Raw genomic sequence first — 15,224 nt, forward strand, 5'->3', positions numbered from 1 at the left:
ATAGCCGTATCATCTTTTACGTATAACGCGCGAGTCCCGACATAAATAAAGCAATTCCGCACCATAAAGTCGTCGTACTACTTCTAGCACCTTTACCCCCCAATACAAGTATATACATACTCACAGCTCCTGAGCCTTTAGAATAGGACAACACCAGTCTCGATATTATTAGCAAATATCCTGGCTTTTTAGTCTTCAAGGATATCAAGCTGGTCGGCGCAGAAGACATCCAAGTCTTGCAGATTTTAATAAGCTCCGGTTTCCAAGCAGGTTTCATAAAAACTAAGCCTTGGTAGTTCAAAAAATATGTGAAAAGGCTCTCTTCCCATAATAAAAAAAAATAAAGACAGGTATCATTTTGATGTGAATTGCGCTCTTTAACTTTTTACCTAGCAGCTTTCTTTAATCAACCTTTAGAGTTGTATTCATGACGAACGCTGGATATTGTGACCAGTAAGTATGATGAAATCGTCCTATAGAAAAACACATTATCCATCTCAATGAAACTAAAGCTTCTCCAGCAGATTATTAACAACCATGAATCATACGTAGGGTGAGGCTTCATGGCTGTCCGGCATTATTCGGAGGGGCTGTTGTAGGGCTGTTGTAGTGCCAAATAGTCACATACTCAACTAATATCTTCCAGCAGTTTGTTTATAAGAGCCGGCTCCTGCTACCATTCCCAAGGCTTTACGACAACTACCTACTATCATACCATACGCTATTTGCCTGATTGAGGAGGGAGGGGGGCGGGGGTGCCATCTTGTCTTCATAATCGAGGTGAGTTTCTGGGAGAATTAACCCTTTGTTGCTAGGCCGTTGGCAACTAACCAGAGAAGATTGGAGATATGTCAAATATCTTTCGGTAAATCCAGAGTGTCTCGCTATCCAATACTAAGGATCCGAATGGAGCTCACGAGTCCAGTCCCGTATACTCCAACCGAGACAACCTTATAATATAGGTATAACGTATTGACTCAAGATATTATTGTGACCGAATGAGCTAGATTTAGTATAACCTACATATGCTAGGGTCCAAGCATCAGAGCGAACGGGTACGACCATTACCATACCTCTGTGCTTGCAGCTACTGTCACTTAAATACTTTGAAGTCGGGATTGTTATTGACGGACCTACGATAATCATATCGAAGAGGCAATTTACTGCATGAAGATCTTGTGTCGTAATAGGTATCTTGATTCATTGTTCCTGGGTATATAACACCGAATGGCCAGCCATCCAGTCCAAACTCCACGCATTTTGTGTAAATAATAAGAAAGAGGGCGAGAGAGCCCAGACAGAGACAGAGAGACAGAGAGAGAGAGAGAGAATAAAGTGCGCTTAATCCTCCAATAAAATTTCCTTTGCGCCCAGTCAATAGCGCCAGTCCATTCCTTCGCATTCCATGTTGTTCCATAACTTTTTTGTTCAATCAATGGGTGTAAAGTAGGGTTCCCGTTCATCGCATCGCGAACACACAATCAACGGTTGCTCTTTCATAGTATATCGCGCTTCGTTTCGTCGACGGTCCGCGCGCGACAAGGGCGTCATATTCAGTCAAATCATTTAGGCAACAGCGTGCCACCAGCTAGGAATTTGTCAGAAAACCTCACCCAATGCACAACCCAAGGTACGAAACTTACGTAGGATCAAGACCCTGTCCAGCCCAACGTCCAGCAGGAAAATTGTATTCGTCATCCCAGGCAGTCTTGGCCGCCATACAGGGACCCCACTCGGCCTTGAAGTTGGCAAAGTGCTTCTTGAACTTGGAGAAGAAGGCGGAGGAGGAGCTGCGAATGCTGCTGGCGCTGCCGTCCTTGTGGGAGACGGAGAGGAAGATGGATGTCATTTTGTTGATGGGAGGTGTCTAGCTGGTGTTAGACGTGGTACATTGTATGTATACTTCGGGTATGTAAGAGGGAAGAAGAGAGGAAAGAGGAAAGTACCTTGAGTAGCGAGCGTAACAATTAAAAATAAACAATAATAAAATAGAAGAATAGACTGTCGACTTCAACTCTGGCTTGATCTGATCCAAGAAACAGGAGTTCTTCATCGGTGGTCCAAGCCATACTTATAGCTGACAGGCACAGTTCAAAACCTTCGCCGAAGTAAATCCAGGAGATCGCCGAATTGACTCATGTGCGTCGCATCGCCAACCAGGCCTCGTCGGACCCGCAGTGGATGCAGGAAAAGTTTTATCAACGGGCGTATCCGGCCTATGGCACCCTTAAGTTGCTCCTTGGGGTAGCCTGGCCCGGCCAAAAGAGTTTTTCTGAAAAAATTGAATCATGAAGAGGGTCTTGCACGGGTGCATCGGTGGCTCTGGTGTATAGGATGAGTCAGCTGCACTATCAATGCAGTTAGCCTTGATCTTATTGGTGCAGTGATGTGCATAAGGTAAGGATAGTTACACAGTCAGCACGACCTGTTATCGATCGCCGAACGATCGCCGGGAAAATGCCAGAAATGTCCAAAACAAAATTTGACGTCGGAACTATTTTTGTCGCATCAGTGTCGCACTGCCGGCCGATCGAACGCTGGGTCTACACTTAAGGTTTCGAGATAATCATCATGGACCGTTTCGTGCGCATCCCCCTTGTATATCATTTCGTAGAGGACTTTCCAATGTTCATGTTGTTGTTGTTGGGATACAAGAGAACAATATACCTACCGTGGCCGGGATGCCGAAGAAACGGCGAGGACACGGGAAATAGTCCGTATTGCATGGGCCAAGACGGGTTGTCTTCGGGTGCCCTCCCCTGGAACGCCCGCTGCCTAGAAAATACATCGGAGCTTCCCTTCTGTCTTTCGTATAGCACAAGTCGACTCGGCTCTGAGTTGCCCTATATAGCCAGCTCACGCCATGACTGGTTTGCCACCAGATCGTTGACCGCTTGACCCGAGCGTTTGATTGTTGACTTGTGACTGACCCACATTAATTTTATACTTCAGACACAGACCACGAACCGTTTACCGTGTTCTGCGGCTGGCCAGACACATTTGCGTGCAGCTACAGCCTCTTGGGCGAGACAGTCGGATTAGGTAGAAGCTTCGGGATCGAACGTGTGTCGACGTCCGCGTCGGCGTCTATATAGCTAAAAAAATATCTGTTGCACCGCAGCGCTCGCTAACCGGCCTTTATTCAGGGCTTGAGGAGAGCGTTTTCGATGGACTCGGCCAGGGGCACCGATACCTCGACGACCATCGCGTCTCGATAGTCATGTCTCGTGATCCAGAGTCAATGCGCATCTAAGCATGAGGACGTTGGCGAATTCAACGACGATCTCGAATAAGGTTCTACCGGCGCGAAGCGTTGAAGCGTCCGTGATAACCCTTCCCCTCACCGATCAAGACTTTCATGTTAAATACCCCTGCTGATCGCCTCTGTGTGCCTCTAGCTGAGTAGTCGTCCATGATCCATTGGACACGCTGAACCCTGAGGACGCTTGGGCCGTCGCTGAAAATCCATCTACATACCTATTTCACTATAGCGGATGATGCTCAGCTAGCAGCTCATATTCCAGACCTTCTGAATAAATGGGTGAAAAGGGAAAATGCTCTTTGCTTCCAAATTGGATTTGAGACCATTTCTTTCCCTCCATTGTCGCGTTATGCAGGTCATTAATTGCGCTTGTCTGGAAGGGACGGGCAAGCAACTCCAGATGCCAATGCTGGTCTCAACGCGCGGCAAGTCCGTGGCTTGCTCCTTTTGTAATGAGCGCGGTGCCTACGGCCAGTTCTGGAGCTGGTTGAGTGCCCTCCTCGCCAGAGGTTAGTGGTCGACGTGTTGACGGAACGCGTCTCGACAACGCTGAGCCTAGTGATTGATACGTTTCATGAGGGGTCATTCTGCACTTACTACTAGGACGTTTGGAATAAGCGGTGTGCGTTTGTTGAGTTGCCGATGCTAATCTTTGCTAACTTTCATTGTTATCCATCATTCTTGCCTTCTGCGAATTGCTCGGCTGTCCGCAGCCTTCGTCGATCAAGACAGAACAGGACCGCGAGGAATCACCCCTCCACCCCTTCTAGGCGACGCGGAAGTGCGTCGTCTCTGTCAGGAAAGAGCGCAGATCTAGTCCGTGCTCGCTTTCTGATCACTCGGCACCTTATCTACCTTGGACGGATTGGACGCTTGCATCTAACTAGGCGGTGCAGTACCCTTTGACATTCATGACTGCAGCTGGGATGCACGCCGCTCCTGACCTCGAGTGCACCCGATTGCCCAATGGCCTCACGCGTTACTAAAACCGCACAACCGCGCAATGGTGACTGGCATGAAACAGTCTGTTGAGAATGCGGCGGGCGTTGAGGTATGTTCTTTCATCAGAGTGCTGCTCAACACCCCCGACCAATACGCTAATCCTAAAGGTCGCTTACATATCCAAGCAAGCAATCGACGGGAAGGCCCTGCCATGATTGAGCTTCTCGATCCGGTTGATTACCCTTGTGGCCTGTGAAATGCATTAGTTTATATCTTTATTAGCTTTCAGCATACATACGGGGACGTCAGGAGCTAAGAGGAGTACGAGTACGAGACCCAGCGAGGCAAAGGTGGTGACTTCCAGCCGGACGTCCGCTTTGCCCTGTGAGACTTTTTATATGCTGTATAACGCTTGTACAATAATAGACATCCGATAAATTAATGGTACACTGACCCGTGGATCGGGCCGCAGTGGTGACCTAATCTTGATCTCATGTAGGTAGGGCTCTGTCCAGGCAAACTACCGCAACGTCTGCCGAGCGACCGGTGGCGAATTCTCCAGACGTCAATCTAGGGATATTGCACGTTGTCAATTACCTTCTTTCGCTGTCCATCCTGGTGCAAGGAAATGAATCAAGCTGGTCCTGTTGAGAGATATCCAGGCGGAATCACAATGTCAATCAACCATCGCTATCATCGACATTACAGCCACTGCAAAAATGTCGCTCCACGAGATCCCACCCGGCCTCGTCCACGGTCTTGAAGGCGCCAGCTTCACAATGCGCATGACCGCCGCCGTATTCCTCACAGTCGGCCTGTTCAACTCCCTCGAGCTCATCGTTATGGTCTGCTGGACCTTCCGCTCCTGGCGCGGCCTCTACTTCTGGTCATTGCTCATTTCATCCGTTGGGATAATCCCCTACGTGGTCGGGTCAATACTGCACTATTGGAATATCGTTCCGTTATCAGCTAGTCTCCCAGTCGCATATATCGGGTTCCTCTCAATTGTCCCTGTGCAATCATTCATTCTCTACTCGCGACTTTACCTCGTCTTCTACTACCAACGCTTCCTCCGCATTCTCTTCGAAGTAATCGTAACAGTCAGCGTCCTCCTCCTGGTCCCAAACTCAATCGCAATTTTTTGCTCCGCCTTCACCCAACAGCCAAGGTGGAACTACGCATACAACGTCACAGAACGGTTGCAAGTAACCGGCTTCTGCGTGCAAGAACTCATCATCTCCCTCCTCTACATCTGGTCAACAGTGAAACTCCTCCGACTAAGTCCGGAGGGGAAATGCCGCGTGAAGAGGATAATGTACGAGCTGCTCGGTATAAACGCGATCACGATCGCGCTGGACATCACGATCATCGTGGTCGAGTATCTGAATTTCTACAGTCTGCAGGTTTGTCTCAAGGTGCTTGTTTATAGTATCAAGTTGAAGCTTGAGTTTGCGATTCTGGGAAGACTGGTTGCTGTTACGGCGACGAGGCGTGCGAAGCAGAGAGATCGTGTTAGGAGGACGAGTTTTATTGGGCATTCTCATGTGCTATCTGATTTTACGGGGGAGACGGCTAATGGTAGTGATCATGCCCATAGGCGACCGCCGCCGCTGGACCTGAGTGGCGTGGAACAGGAACCGAAGCCGGAGAGCCCTAGGCCTAGGTCTAGGTCTATGTCAACGTCTGAGGTTCAGGGCGAGGGCCGGGAAATCGGGGTTGGTGGCGGGGAGCGTGTGCATAGTGGATCGTGATACATCCAGGAAGACAAAATGTCGATGACGCTTTTAACGTTTAGTACAGTATGACTATTGTACTTTTGTAGTTCACGTGGAGGTGTACTATAGCGTATTGTGAGGCCATGCAATCCACTGTCATACGATTGATTTCGTGACCATAATTAATTAAACTTTCACTTTGGGATTAAAATGCACACAGCTCACATCAGGATTGAGCTGACCTCAGCGGACCGCGATTGATCGAGATCCGGATCTAAGAAATGCAAAAGCACTTGGTAATCGAAGAGAATGCGGTGGAAGTGATGAGGAAGTCGACGCCGAAATTGCGGAGTTCTATCGCGGAAGATTGTCTTATTCGTCGTGGAGTTGGAGTATACGGCTACCGCTATCTAGACATAGTCAATGCCTGTGGTGGCCTACCTATAACACGGGCATGACGGTGTGGATTGCAAGAGGCGCTTATGTCTGGAGTGAATTGAGTGCCCTTGATGTGTATCAAAATGACCGGGTTTACAGACTTGAGGGAAGAATATCCCAGTAGCCAGGCTTTATCTAGACACTTTCTCTTTCAAAGCAGGCCATGCCGGTCCATCTCGGTATCAGTTGCCCGATATGATTTGTTGATGGCAGAATCCCACTAAGACAGCAATCGTGGCTGGATATTCCGGACGTGCGCCCTGCATGCACTACATACGTGGCCGAATGCAATCGGGACGCTTCTTGGAGTCGACAGATAGGGCCAAGTCAATCGCCTGTTCTTTATAACAAGAGGAATCCGTCTTCAATCTGTTTCACTACAGCTCTACCCAACCATCTCCCCAGACCACTTGCTCCAAAACCATAACAATGGCTCGAATCAAGGCGATCGATCTCTCCAACACGACATCAACATACTACGCCCCCGCAACAATCGCCCCCGAAAACACCCAAATCATCTACATCGCAGGCCAACCCGGAAGCACAAAAGGGGGCATCGCCCCAGCAGACTATGAGTCCCAAATCCACCTTGCGCTCCTGAACCTCCGCAAGATCCTCATCGTCGCCGGTGCATCCATCAAGCATATCCTAAAGCTCACGCTGTACGTCGTCAACTATGATCCCGCGCACCGCATGCATACTCGGCATATTCAGTAGTTCCTAGCGGGGCATCGGCCGGCGATTACCCTTGTTCCTGTTCAGCAATTGGCGGTCCCTGGGTGGTTGTTTGAGGCTGATGCTGTTGTTGCGCGGCCGACGGGTATCTCTGCACACCGCGCTTGTTAACGGGACTGGGAACGGGTGCATCACAGCTAGGAGATGTCGATGTGATTATCATTGGCGCGGGTCTGGCAGGACTCACTGCCGCGACTGAGCTTCAACGAGCGGGGTTGTCGTTCGTTGTACTAGAAGCGAGAGATCGCGTCGGCGGAAAGACTTGGTCGCAGCCCGTTCCTGGAGATGAGAATGTCGTTGTTGATATTGGGGCTGCATGGATTAACGATGTCAATCAAACCCGTGTCCATGCCCTCGCGAGGCGGTTTGGTGCGGAGATTCTGGAGCAGAATACGACTGGCTTGTGTGTGCTTGAAGATGCAAACGGAGAGACCTCGACTTTTCCATATGGTGAATTGCCAAAGGTACGTATTTCCAGTCCCACAAAAACAGAAATACATGCTAACTGGCTATAGTTCGACGCCGCAACCGCCCAAGGCGTCGCCCGGATCCGGGACATGGTCGAAGCAGACTGCCAAACCGTAGACCCAACACGACCCCAAAGCACAGAGTGGGATTCGCTAACCTTCGAAGCCTACCTGCGATCTCGGGGCGCCAGCAAAGAGGCCCTCGCAACAGCGACAGTCTGGACGCGTGCCATGCTAGGCCACGACCCGCGCGATATCTCCGCCTTGTACTTCCTAACCTACTGCAAATCGGGCGGTGGCCTGCTGCAGATGCGACCTGATCGGAAAGGGGGTGGTCAGCATTTGCGGTTCCGCCATGGGACACAACTTATGGCAAAGGGGCTTGCGGGGGATCTTCCACAAGGTTCTGTGCGGTTGTCATCGCCAGTTGCTAGTATCACGCAAGAATCTGGTTCCTCGACTGTTGAGATAAAAACGACAAACGAAAAGACATTTCGAGGCCGAAAGGCCATAAGCACGGTTCCCAGTCCAGTTCTCAACACCATCTCATTCACGCCTAGCCTCCCACCCCCAAAGCAGCTATGGGCCGAGTCCGCGATCTACGGCTACTACACTAAAGCCATGATGATATTCAGCACCCCCTTCTGGATTGAAAAGGGCTACTGCGGACTCACGCAATCGTTCAGGGGCCCGGCCTCTGTTATCCGAGACACGAGCAGCCTCCCTGATCAGAAGTACGTGCTTACCTGCTTTATGTCCGGTGACCCCGGGCGCGCCTGGGCTGCGTTATCCACAGCAGAGGGCGAGAAGGCACTCATCGCACAAATTGGCAAACTCTTTGATTCTAAGACAGAGGCATCTCGCGACTTCGAGAGTATGGTTACATACGAGTGGGTGAACGACACGTACTCCGGGTGGGGTTGTCCGTGTATTGCGCTTACGCCGGGGGTGCTTGATACCGTTGGGAATGGGGCTGTGAGGGAGCCAGCTGGCGACTTGCATTTTGCGGGGACTGAGACGGCGATCCACTGGAGGGGGTATATGGAGGGGGCTGTGGAGAGTGGTGAGAGGGCTGCTGGGGAGGTTGTTAGGGCGTTAGCGAGTGCGTCTGCGCGGTTGTAGGGGGTTATTCTACGTTAATCTATTAAGCTACCCTACATTCAATCGAACATTCATCGCGGCAACATTTTTGATTAGACGAGGCCAGATGTGCTATTTCCCCGGCCTCGTTACCGAATAATGTTTCCCTCTACTTAACATCAGGCCGTACGTACACTCATAGCTTTCTCCAATCTCCGAAACCTACAGACCCCTCTCCTTATTAAACTGATCCGTCACCTCCCTGATCGCCTTCACAATCTCAATGCACCCCGGTGGGCCTGAATGGCAACAAATAGTAATAGGGTGATCTTTGACAGGCAAATCAACCTCCTCCCCCGTGACGGCCACAACCCTACTCTCAGACAACTGCTTCCTCACATGCCCCTTGACATCCTCCGTCTTCCAAGGGTTCTTCTTCCGAACGACAATCAGCGTCCCGTCCTCGCGATAATTCAAATCGTCAAAGTATTGCGCCCAGGATTCCAATCTGGCCTCTTTAGCCGTGGTCTCCATGTGCGTTCCGGCGAGGCCAAACACACGCATTCCCTTGGGAACAGCGGCCCATACGGCGCGGGATACCCCGATGTCGCGGACCATCATCCCGTAGAGGATGCCGTGTGGTTTGGCGTGGTGCATTTCGACGCCTTCGCGATCCAGGAAAGCCTTGAGGGCGCCGATTTGGTAGACTGTATTGGCTGTGTGTTCTTCTGGTGTGAGTTTCATCTCCCAGCGGCTGAAGCCTTGCACGTCGGGGATGCCTGGGTGTGCGCCAATCTTGACGCCGTGCGCTTTGCAGGGGGGGACCGTTTCGGCAATCATGAGGGGTTCGCCGGTGCTGTACTCTTAGTCAACATTTTAGGTATTGGTGAAGGGACAGTATGGTAGGATGGACTTTTCTGGAATCCACAGGCGACGTTGGCGTGGCCGATCATTGGGAGCAGATCTTTATCGGGGCCGCAGACGGAATTGCCGTACCCCTCACCCACGTCCATGTTGATGACGGATTTTTTCGTTGTAGGAGCCATGTTGACGGGGTTTGGTTTATGTTGAACGAAGGGAGGAACGTGAGCTATCGAGATGTGAGCACTGGTAAATATGCTGCAACCGTCAGAAGGCGATATACTCCACCGCACCCAATCTTCCCCTCGCTCCTTCCCCGATCAGTATTGCTATCGAATGGTAGGAGCTTCTGGCATCTTATCTCGGAGCCGAATTGGAGTTGAGGCATATCAGCGAGGAGTTGGAGGCAGTTACCAGGTGCCAACGATGCACAGTATCAGGATTGGGTCCACTCTGATATGAATCCAATGATGGGGGTTATCTGGATCCGGTAGTCGGAGCGTTATCATCGGACAGACTCGAAATTCTTGAATAGGTGACTTCATTGACTTGCCTATATGGCACTCCCTGTTCCAGCCTTACCTCGTACCAAACTCAATGTCCTGAGTTTTGCGTAGCCATGTCAGATACGTTCTCATCTCCCAGCACTCCTATCCCAGGGCGTAGGCTATGGCATCGTCGTCGGTGACGGTGCAGCGTTCGCAATCGGGATGTCGATAACCTCCTGGCTACTCAGCGCCTATATAAACGAGGTTCAGGACTCGGAGTGGTTCATGACGGCAAAACACTCGATCAAGGCAGGGTTGACTGCTTCAGCCGTGGTTTCCTCCTGGACGATCGCAACTACCCTCCTTACTAGTATGGCCTTCGGCTATCGCTATGGGGTGTCGGGGCCGTTCTGGTACGCCGCCGCTGCGGTCGAACTGAAGAGGAAGGCTCCGAATGCGCAGACTTATCTCCAGGTTGTTAAGGTACGGTATGGAAGCGCCGTCCATCTGTTGTTTACGACGTATTCTGGCGTCTACCAGATTATCACCACGATGAATCTCCTCGTTGGAGGGTCCACTTTCGTCGCGTCTATGACTGGGGTCAGTGGCGATGCAATTTGTTACCTGCTGCCCGTTGGAGTTGTTATCCTTGATCGGCGCGCCCGCTCTTGCTGACCGAGTACAGCCACCACGTCGACAGAGCTGCTCGCCGGGGGCCAGAGAATGAAGCCAGCGGGTGCAGATATAATAGGTAAAAAGCCCGAAGTAAGATACAGCCCAAGACGCAGAGGAGGAGGGTGTTCAGGTGCGCCCCTGTTAGGGACATCTCGTTTGGGAGTAAGGCTCGCGATAGCATGGTGTCAATCCCGGCTTGTTCGACTGTACGGCTATGAAGGGTTACAACTGAGTTTATATGTCAAATGCTGCATTCTCATGCGGGGGGCCGCCAGGCGTGGAGTCCCGCTGCGATTGTGGCGGGGTGCCGCTGTAAAAGTAGTAGGTAGGTGTAGTCTGGCTCACACACACCTCATAGGACACCCTTTGATCAGTCTGCCTCTTTAATCTTCGTACATATGTGTATTCCTTTTCCCTATTGCTGGCTGCTATAGCGGCAGACTTGGATTGTAGATACACAAAACTACCGGCTACCGCCAGGTACAAGTGGGTAGAACTATATGCAGACCAGCGGGTTTAGAAGAGTCCAGTTGGAAACTCTGAGGATAGTATTAGTATGCTAGTAGGCTTCATCAACGGCATGCCAACAATTACAAATGGCTTTTCGCCACGCGGATCAAGCTCCCTCGCCTCGTTCTCCTAGGCCGACAAGATCCGAGTAGACGTGGGGAGCCGAAATCAAACGGTGGGGCCGACGCTGAGGAGCAATGAAGACGTCAACTCTTAAGGGGCTCAATCAAACTCTGGGCATGCGTTTTATGTCCCTGTAGAGGCCGCTTCCGGTATTAAAAGACCATTATCATTAATAATACCCCTCTGTTCTTGGTTTGACCAGTTTGAACTCGTCCAGATCGGCCACCCGCCAGCTTCCGACCAACAATGACACCAGTTCTCGGATGCCGAGTGTGCCCCCGAAAATTCTCACGACGAGAGCATCTTGACCGGCACATGCAGAGCCATTCGGGACCCATCAGGTCCTTTAGCTGTCCGTTCTGTTCACAGGCCTTCTCCAGGAGGTACTTGAATCCCCCCAACCCCCTCTTCTCTACCTCTACTGACCCGATTCTGGGGACTCTCTGCAACGCCACCTTAGAGTCCATGGCTCAAACGCAGCGCAGTACCTTAAGGCCGACAGGGTACCCCGCGCCTGCCGATTCTGCTCTCGGGAGAAGAAACGCTGTAGCGGGGGACTGCCCTGCATCCGGTGCAAGGAAAGAGGTCGCGAGTGTGGCTATCAATCCACAGAGCAGGTCGATGTTCCTGCTCAAACGCAAGAGACGTCGCTGAATGATGCAAGCGCGCCGTTGACTAGTCTCGAGACACACCCTGGTGATGAGCCCCATTACCCTGTCTTGAATGCGCCGGTTGCAGACCTCAACTTGGATTGGGAGATGCTAAATACGTCTTTTTCTCTTCCTGATATGGGGTATCTGTTCTCTTGGATGCCGCAAGATGATCAGTACACTGCCTCCCATCGACATCTGGAAATCACAGCGCCCGAGCCCTTCGCCCCAGCGGTCCCCGACTCATCTCCACCCCACACCGCGCAAAGTGCATGTGCAAATCCTCACCTTCCTGGACAGCGACCTTTCCCATTGTTTCCATTTCTCCAGCCATCCGACTATGACGTCCTCAATGCAGAGAACTATGCTCATGTTAGCCCTATCTCCTCCAAAGTTTACGGGGAGTTACTATCCTTTCACGGAGCCCAGCACCCGGCCGGCTCCCGTCACTACGTGTTTCCGGGAAAGATTGTCCTTGACACATTTATCCAGCTGTATTTTGAGTACTTCGATCCTCTTATGCCATTTCTGCACAATTCTCTGTTTGAAAGAAACGATGTGCATTGGGTATTGGTACTTGCAGTGGCTACCATGGGCAGTCAGTTCGCATCTATCAAGGGGAGAGAGAGGTATACCGTGGTGTTACTGGAGCTCCTGCGCAGAGCACTTCCGCATGATGTGCGTGATTGGTGCTGCAACAGTTCTTCTAATAACGGCTGACTCATTATAGGCAATGTCCATTCTCCAATACGATAGGACTACAGTCGCGCAGTCTGCCCTATTATACAACGTCAGCTTGATGTTCTGCGTGCTATCGGGATTACCTCCTCAGCTCGGAGACACAGCGTGCGCTGCTGACAACTCTCGTCCAGCCAATTATCGATTTTCCCTGTGACAATTATACATCGACCCGCACGCCATCTCAAGTGCCCAGAAGGGAACCAGACGATTGGCAGAACTGGATTCGAATAGAAGGGCAGCGGCGGTTGGTCTATTCTGCTTGGTGTATGTCAATCTTCCCGTCCGTCATCTCTTTTCGGAGGCAGTACCTCGGACTAATCCAGTACTCGGTGTTTAGTCTTTGAATGCATGGCTGTGGCCTTGATGGACGTGGAGCCCAAGCTACAGGGCGAGGATATCGACCAAGGTCTTCCCTGCGATGATGCCATGTGGGGAGCGAGAACCGCTCGTGAATGGGAAGAGTGTTGTCTCATGGGCGCGGGTATGTGATAATCTACTGGAAAAGCTTCCGAAAGAGATTCTAATGCGTGTCGACCCAGCTGGAGACGGATCTTCAACCGGCCTAAGGACACTGTTCACACATTTCTGCACGTCCGAGATCGATCTGAGCCAGCTTCCCGAGTTCACTAACCTCCTCCTACTTGTGACCTTTTATGTCGAGGAACGCAAGGCCCTCAAGGGTAGCAGGGCTCTCGAGCTAATGCACGGAGACAAAAACAAGAACAAGAAAACACCAAACGTCAGCGCCCCATCAGACAGGAGACTCGATCTGAAGTGGCAAAGCTTACGGCCCGTCAAGCCGCCAAATGCTACTTGGAGGTCAAGCTTGAGTGCCAGCGACGAACTGGTCTTCCAGACCCGAACAATATTCTACCATGTGCTCTTCATCCTCCGCCACATATCCTTGAGCTCACTGCATAGAACATCCGGATGGCGGGCCACACCGTCCGAGACAGACCGCAGTCGCCGGTCCCTTACAACGTGGATTCGAGAGAATCCTAGGACAGCTCGTGAATGCCTCTTCCATGCGGCGGTGGCATTCTCTCAGTTCGGGAATGCGAATGCGTTTAATTGTCCGCATCCGCTTGCGCTGCTCGTTGCCGTACAGTATCTAAGACTTTACCAGCGCGAACGCATCTACAATCACTCTATAACGGGACAGGAAACCACGACTTCCGCCTCGGAGTATCCCGCCCATATGAATAGTCAACATCCAAGTCAAATTCAAACTCGTCAGAGCACAGTCATCTTCCGGATCAATCCCCGCCAAACCGAACAAGACGCGGCAATAACCAGGTGGATATCCGGCGATATCAACCTCTCTCTCCATCTTCCGGGCGTGGGCCTCTTACTCGAACCGCGCAGTGCAGTGTGTCTCCTCAGGGAGTTCCAGCGGCTACTTGGCTCCTCCGAACGACCTGGGTGGTCGATTCTCCGTGGGCGGCTGGGAGAGAATGTTGAGGAGATTCTTAACGAGATTAAGCCACTGAGTCAGCCGCCTTATTCTCTTGATTTCGAGGCTTGATTGTCTATATATATTAGTTTTTCCTAGGCTTGGGCTCGAGGAGATTTGCCTCCTTCTTACCGAATATAAAGTCCTACATAAGAGACGGCTTCCCATCCGCGGAACAGAATGATCAAAAGGCTCGTGGCTCTTGGCGTCGTCGGTGTCTCTCGTCCCCTCCGTCACTGCCAACACGAGAATTCCGAACGGATAGGCTCGATTTTCACTATAATTTCAATGAAACAATTAGCTCCGAGCATGTGCTTAGTGCCATCATGGAACACACCTACCATAACGCCTTTTCCAGTCTCGATCTCTCCGTTAGGCTTCAGAGTCCTCATGTTTGTCATCGGCTAAATACTTGTCATGGAGTCATAGCATCGTCTGTCCCGAGTTGGATTGAGTAGATGTACTGCAGTTAGACGAAGGTCTGATACCGGGTTTTCCCTAAGCAGATATCAATTTCTGAGATCGGTGCTATGCAGGAGACGTGGCTCAGCCTTGGGTAGAATTGGGGCGAGCCTAGACACGGTTCGGATCTATGGGGAAGAGCTGGCTGAGGCAGGAAGGCGATGTGCACCCTCCCCATTGTCTATCGGTCGAGAGAGCTCACCGACCTTAAGAGAGCCCATCTGTTGTCAAAGGTGTCTGTTCCATCAGCCATCACTTGCCAATCTTATGCAAATTTCCTCTTGACTTCATTGTCTACCTCCAATCGTCGCCTGGCACTTGGGCACTTTGACTAATGAATTGCCTCCTAGCTTCGGTCAGCGACTGGTTTTCTCAAGATCCTTGGTTCAATCGAGCAAGAGAAATCTGCACGTCCTCTTGAAAAGAAGCTGTTCTCCGACACTAAGCGCACCGCAGCATAGACAGGGCAAGAGTACAGTCTTCTTTCCGTGGAGACGCTGAACAAATGGACGGAAAAATTCCGGATCCCTTGATAGAGGCGGAGCAAGACTTTTTAAAGATCAAAATAACGATGAAACAAATCCCCCAAATCTCTGCATTGGCCCGCCCACTCAGAACAGCT

The 15,224-nt window shown here is 51.1% G+C and overlaps 5 protein-coding genes across 5 annotated transcripts; 3 read left to right on the plus strand and 2 right to left on the minus strand.

The window, feature by feature from the left end:
• Positions 1-1,566: 1,566 nt before the first annotated feature.
• BDV17DRAFT_291889 (uncharacterized protein) lies at positions 1,567-1,849 on the minus strand (the record flags this gene model as incomplete). Its single annotated transcript, XM_073762236.1, has 2 exons — positions 1,567-1,588; positions 1,644-1,849. The coding sequence occupies 2 exons, from the start codon at positions 1,847-1,849 to the stop codon at positions 1,567-1,569; spliced, it is 228 nt and encodes a 75-aa protein (XP_073614976.1).
• Positions 1,850-4,753: 2,904 nt separating this feature from the next.
• BDV17DRAFT_264890 (uncharacterized protein) lies at positions 4,754-5,990 on the plus strand. The gene has a single exon (XM_073758098.1). It carries the CDS (start codon positions 4,924-4,926, stop codon positions 5,953-5,955), a length of 1,032 nt encoding a protein of 343 aa, XP_073614977.1. The 5' UTR covers positions 4,754-4,923; the 3' UTR covers positions 5,956-5,990.
• Positions 5,991-6,786: 796 nt separating this feature from the next.
• On the plus strand, positions 6,787-8,681 carry BDV17DRAFT_298687 (uncharacterized protein; the record flags this gene model as incomplete). Its single annotated transcript, XM_073763730.1, has 4 exons — positions 6,787-7,026; positions 7,075-7,177; positions 7,234-7,556; positions 7,608-8,681. The coding sequence occupies 4 exons, from the start codon at positions 6,787-6,789 to the stop codon at positions 8,679-8,681; spliced, it is 1,740 nt and encodes a 579-aa protein (XP_073614978.1).
• A 180-nt stretch (positions 8,682-8,861) lies between these two features.
• On the minus strand, positions 8,862-9,685 carry BDV17DRAFT_282155 (LamB/YcsF; the record flags this gene model as incomplete). The annotated part of the gene is made up of 2 exons (XM_073760156.1): positions 8,862-9,502; positions 9,553-9,685. The coding sequence occupies 2 exons, from the start codon at positions 9,683-9,685 to the stop codon at positions 8,862-8,864; spliced, it is 774 nt and encodes a 257-aa protein (XP_073614979.1).
• A 525-nt stretch (positions 9,686-10,210) lies between these two features.
• On the plus strand, positions 10,211-14,212 carry BDV17DRAFT_291893 (uncharacterized protein; the record flags this gene model as incomplete). The annotated part of the gene is made up of 6 exons (XM_073762237.1): positions 10,211-10,588; positions 11,914-12,624; positions 12,677-12,736; positions 12,819-12,951; positions 13,025-13,168; positions 13,227-14,212. The coding sequence occupies 6 exons, from the start codon at positions 10,211-10,213 to the stop codon at positions 14,210-14,212; spliced, it is 2,412 nt and encodes an 803-aa protein (XP_073614980.1).
• Positions 14,213-15,224: the final 1,012 nt, after the last annotated feature.

Source organism: Aspergillus undulatus (assembly GCF_047715775.1).
Source record: "Aspergillus undulatus strain CBS 261.88 unplaced genomic scaffold BDV17scaffold_28, whole genome shotgun sequence".
In the NCBI taxonomy this organism is placed as follows: domain Eukaryota; kingdom Fungi; phylum Ascomycota; class Eurotiomycetes; order Eurotiales; family Aspergillaceae; genus Aspergillus; species Aspergillus undulatus.

What these genes read in the sequence shown, in the direction of transcription:
- BDV17DRAFT_264890 (XM_073758098.1), top strand. Translation starts at nt 4,924, where the DNA reads ATGTCGCTCCACGAGATCCCACCCGGCCTCGTCCACGGTCTTGAAGGC.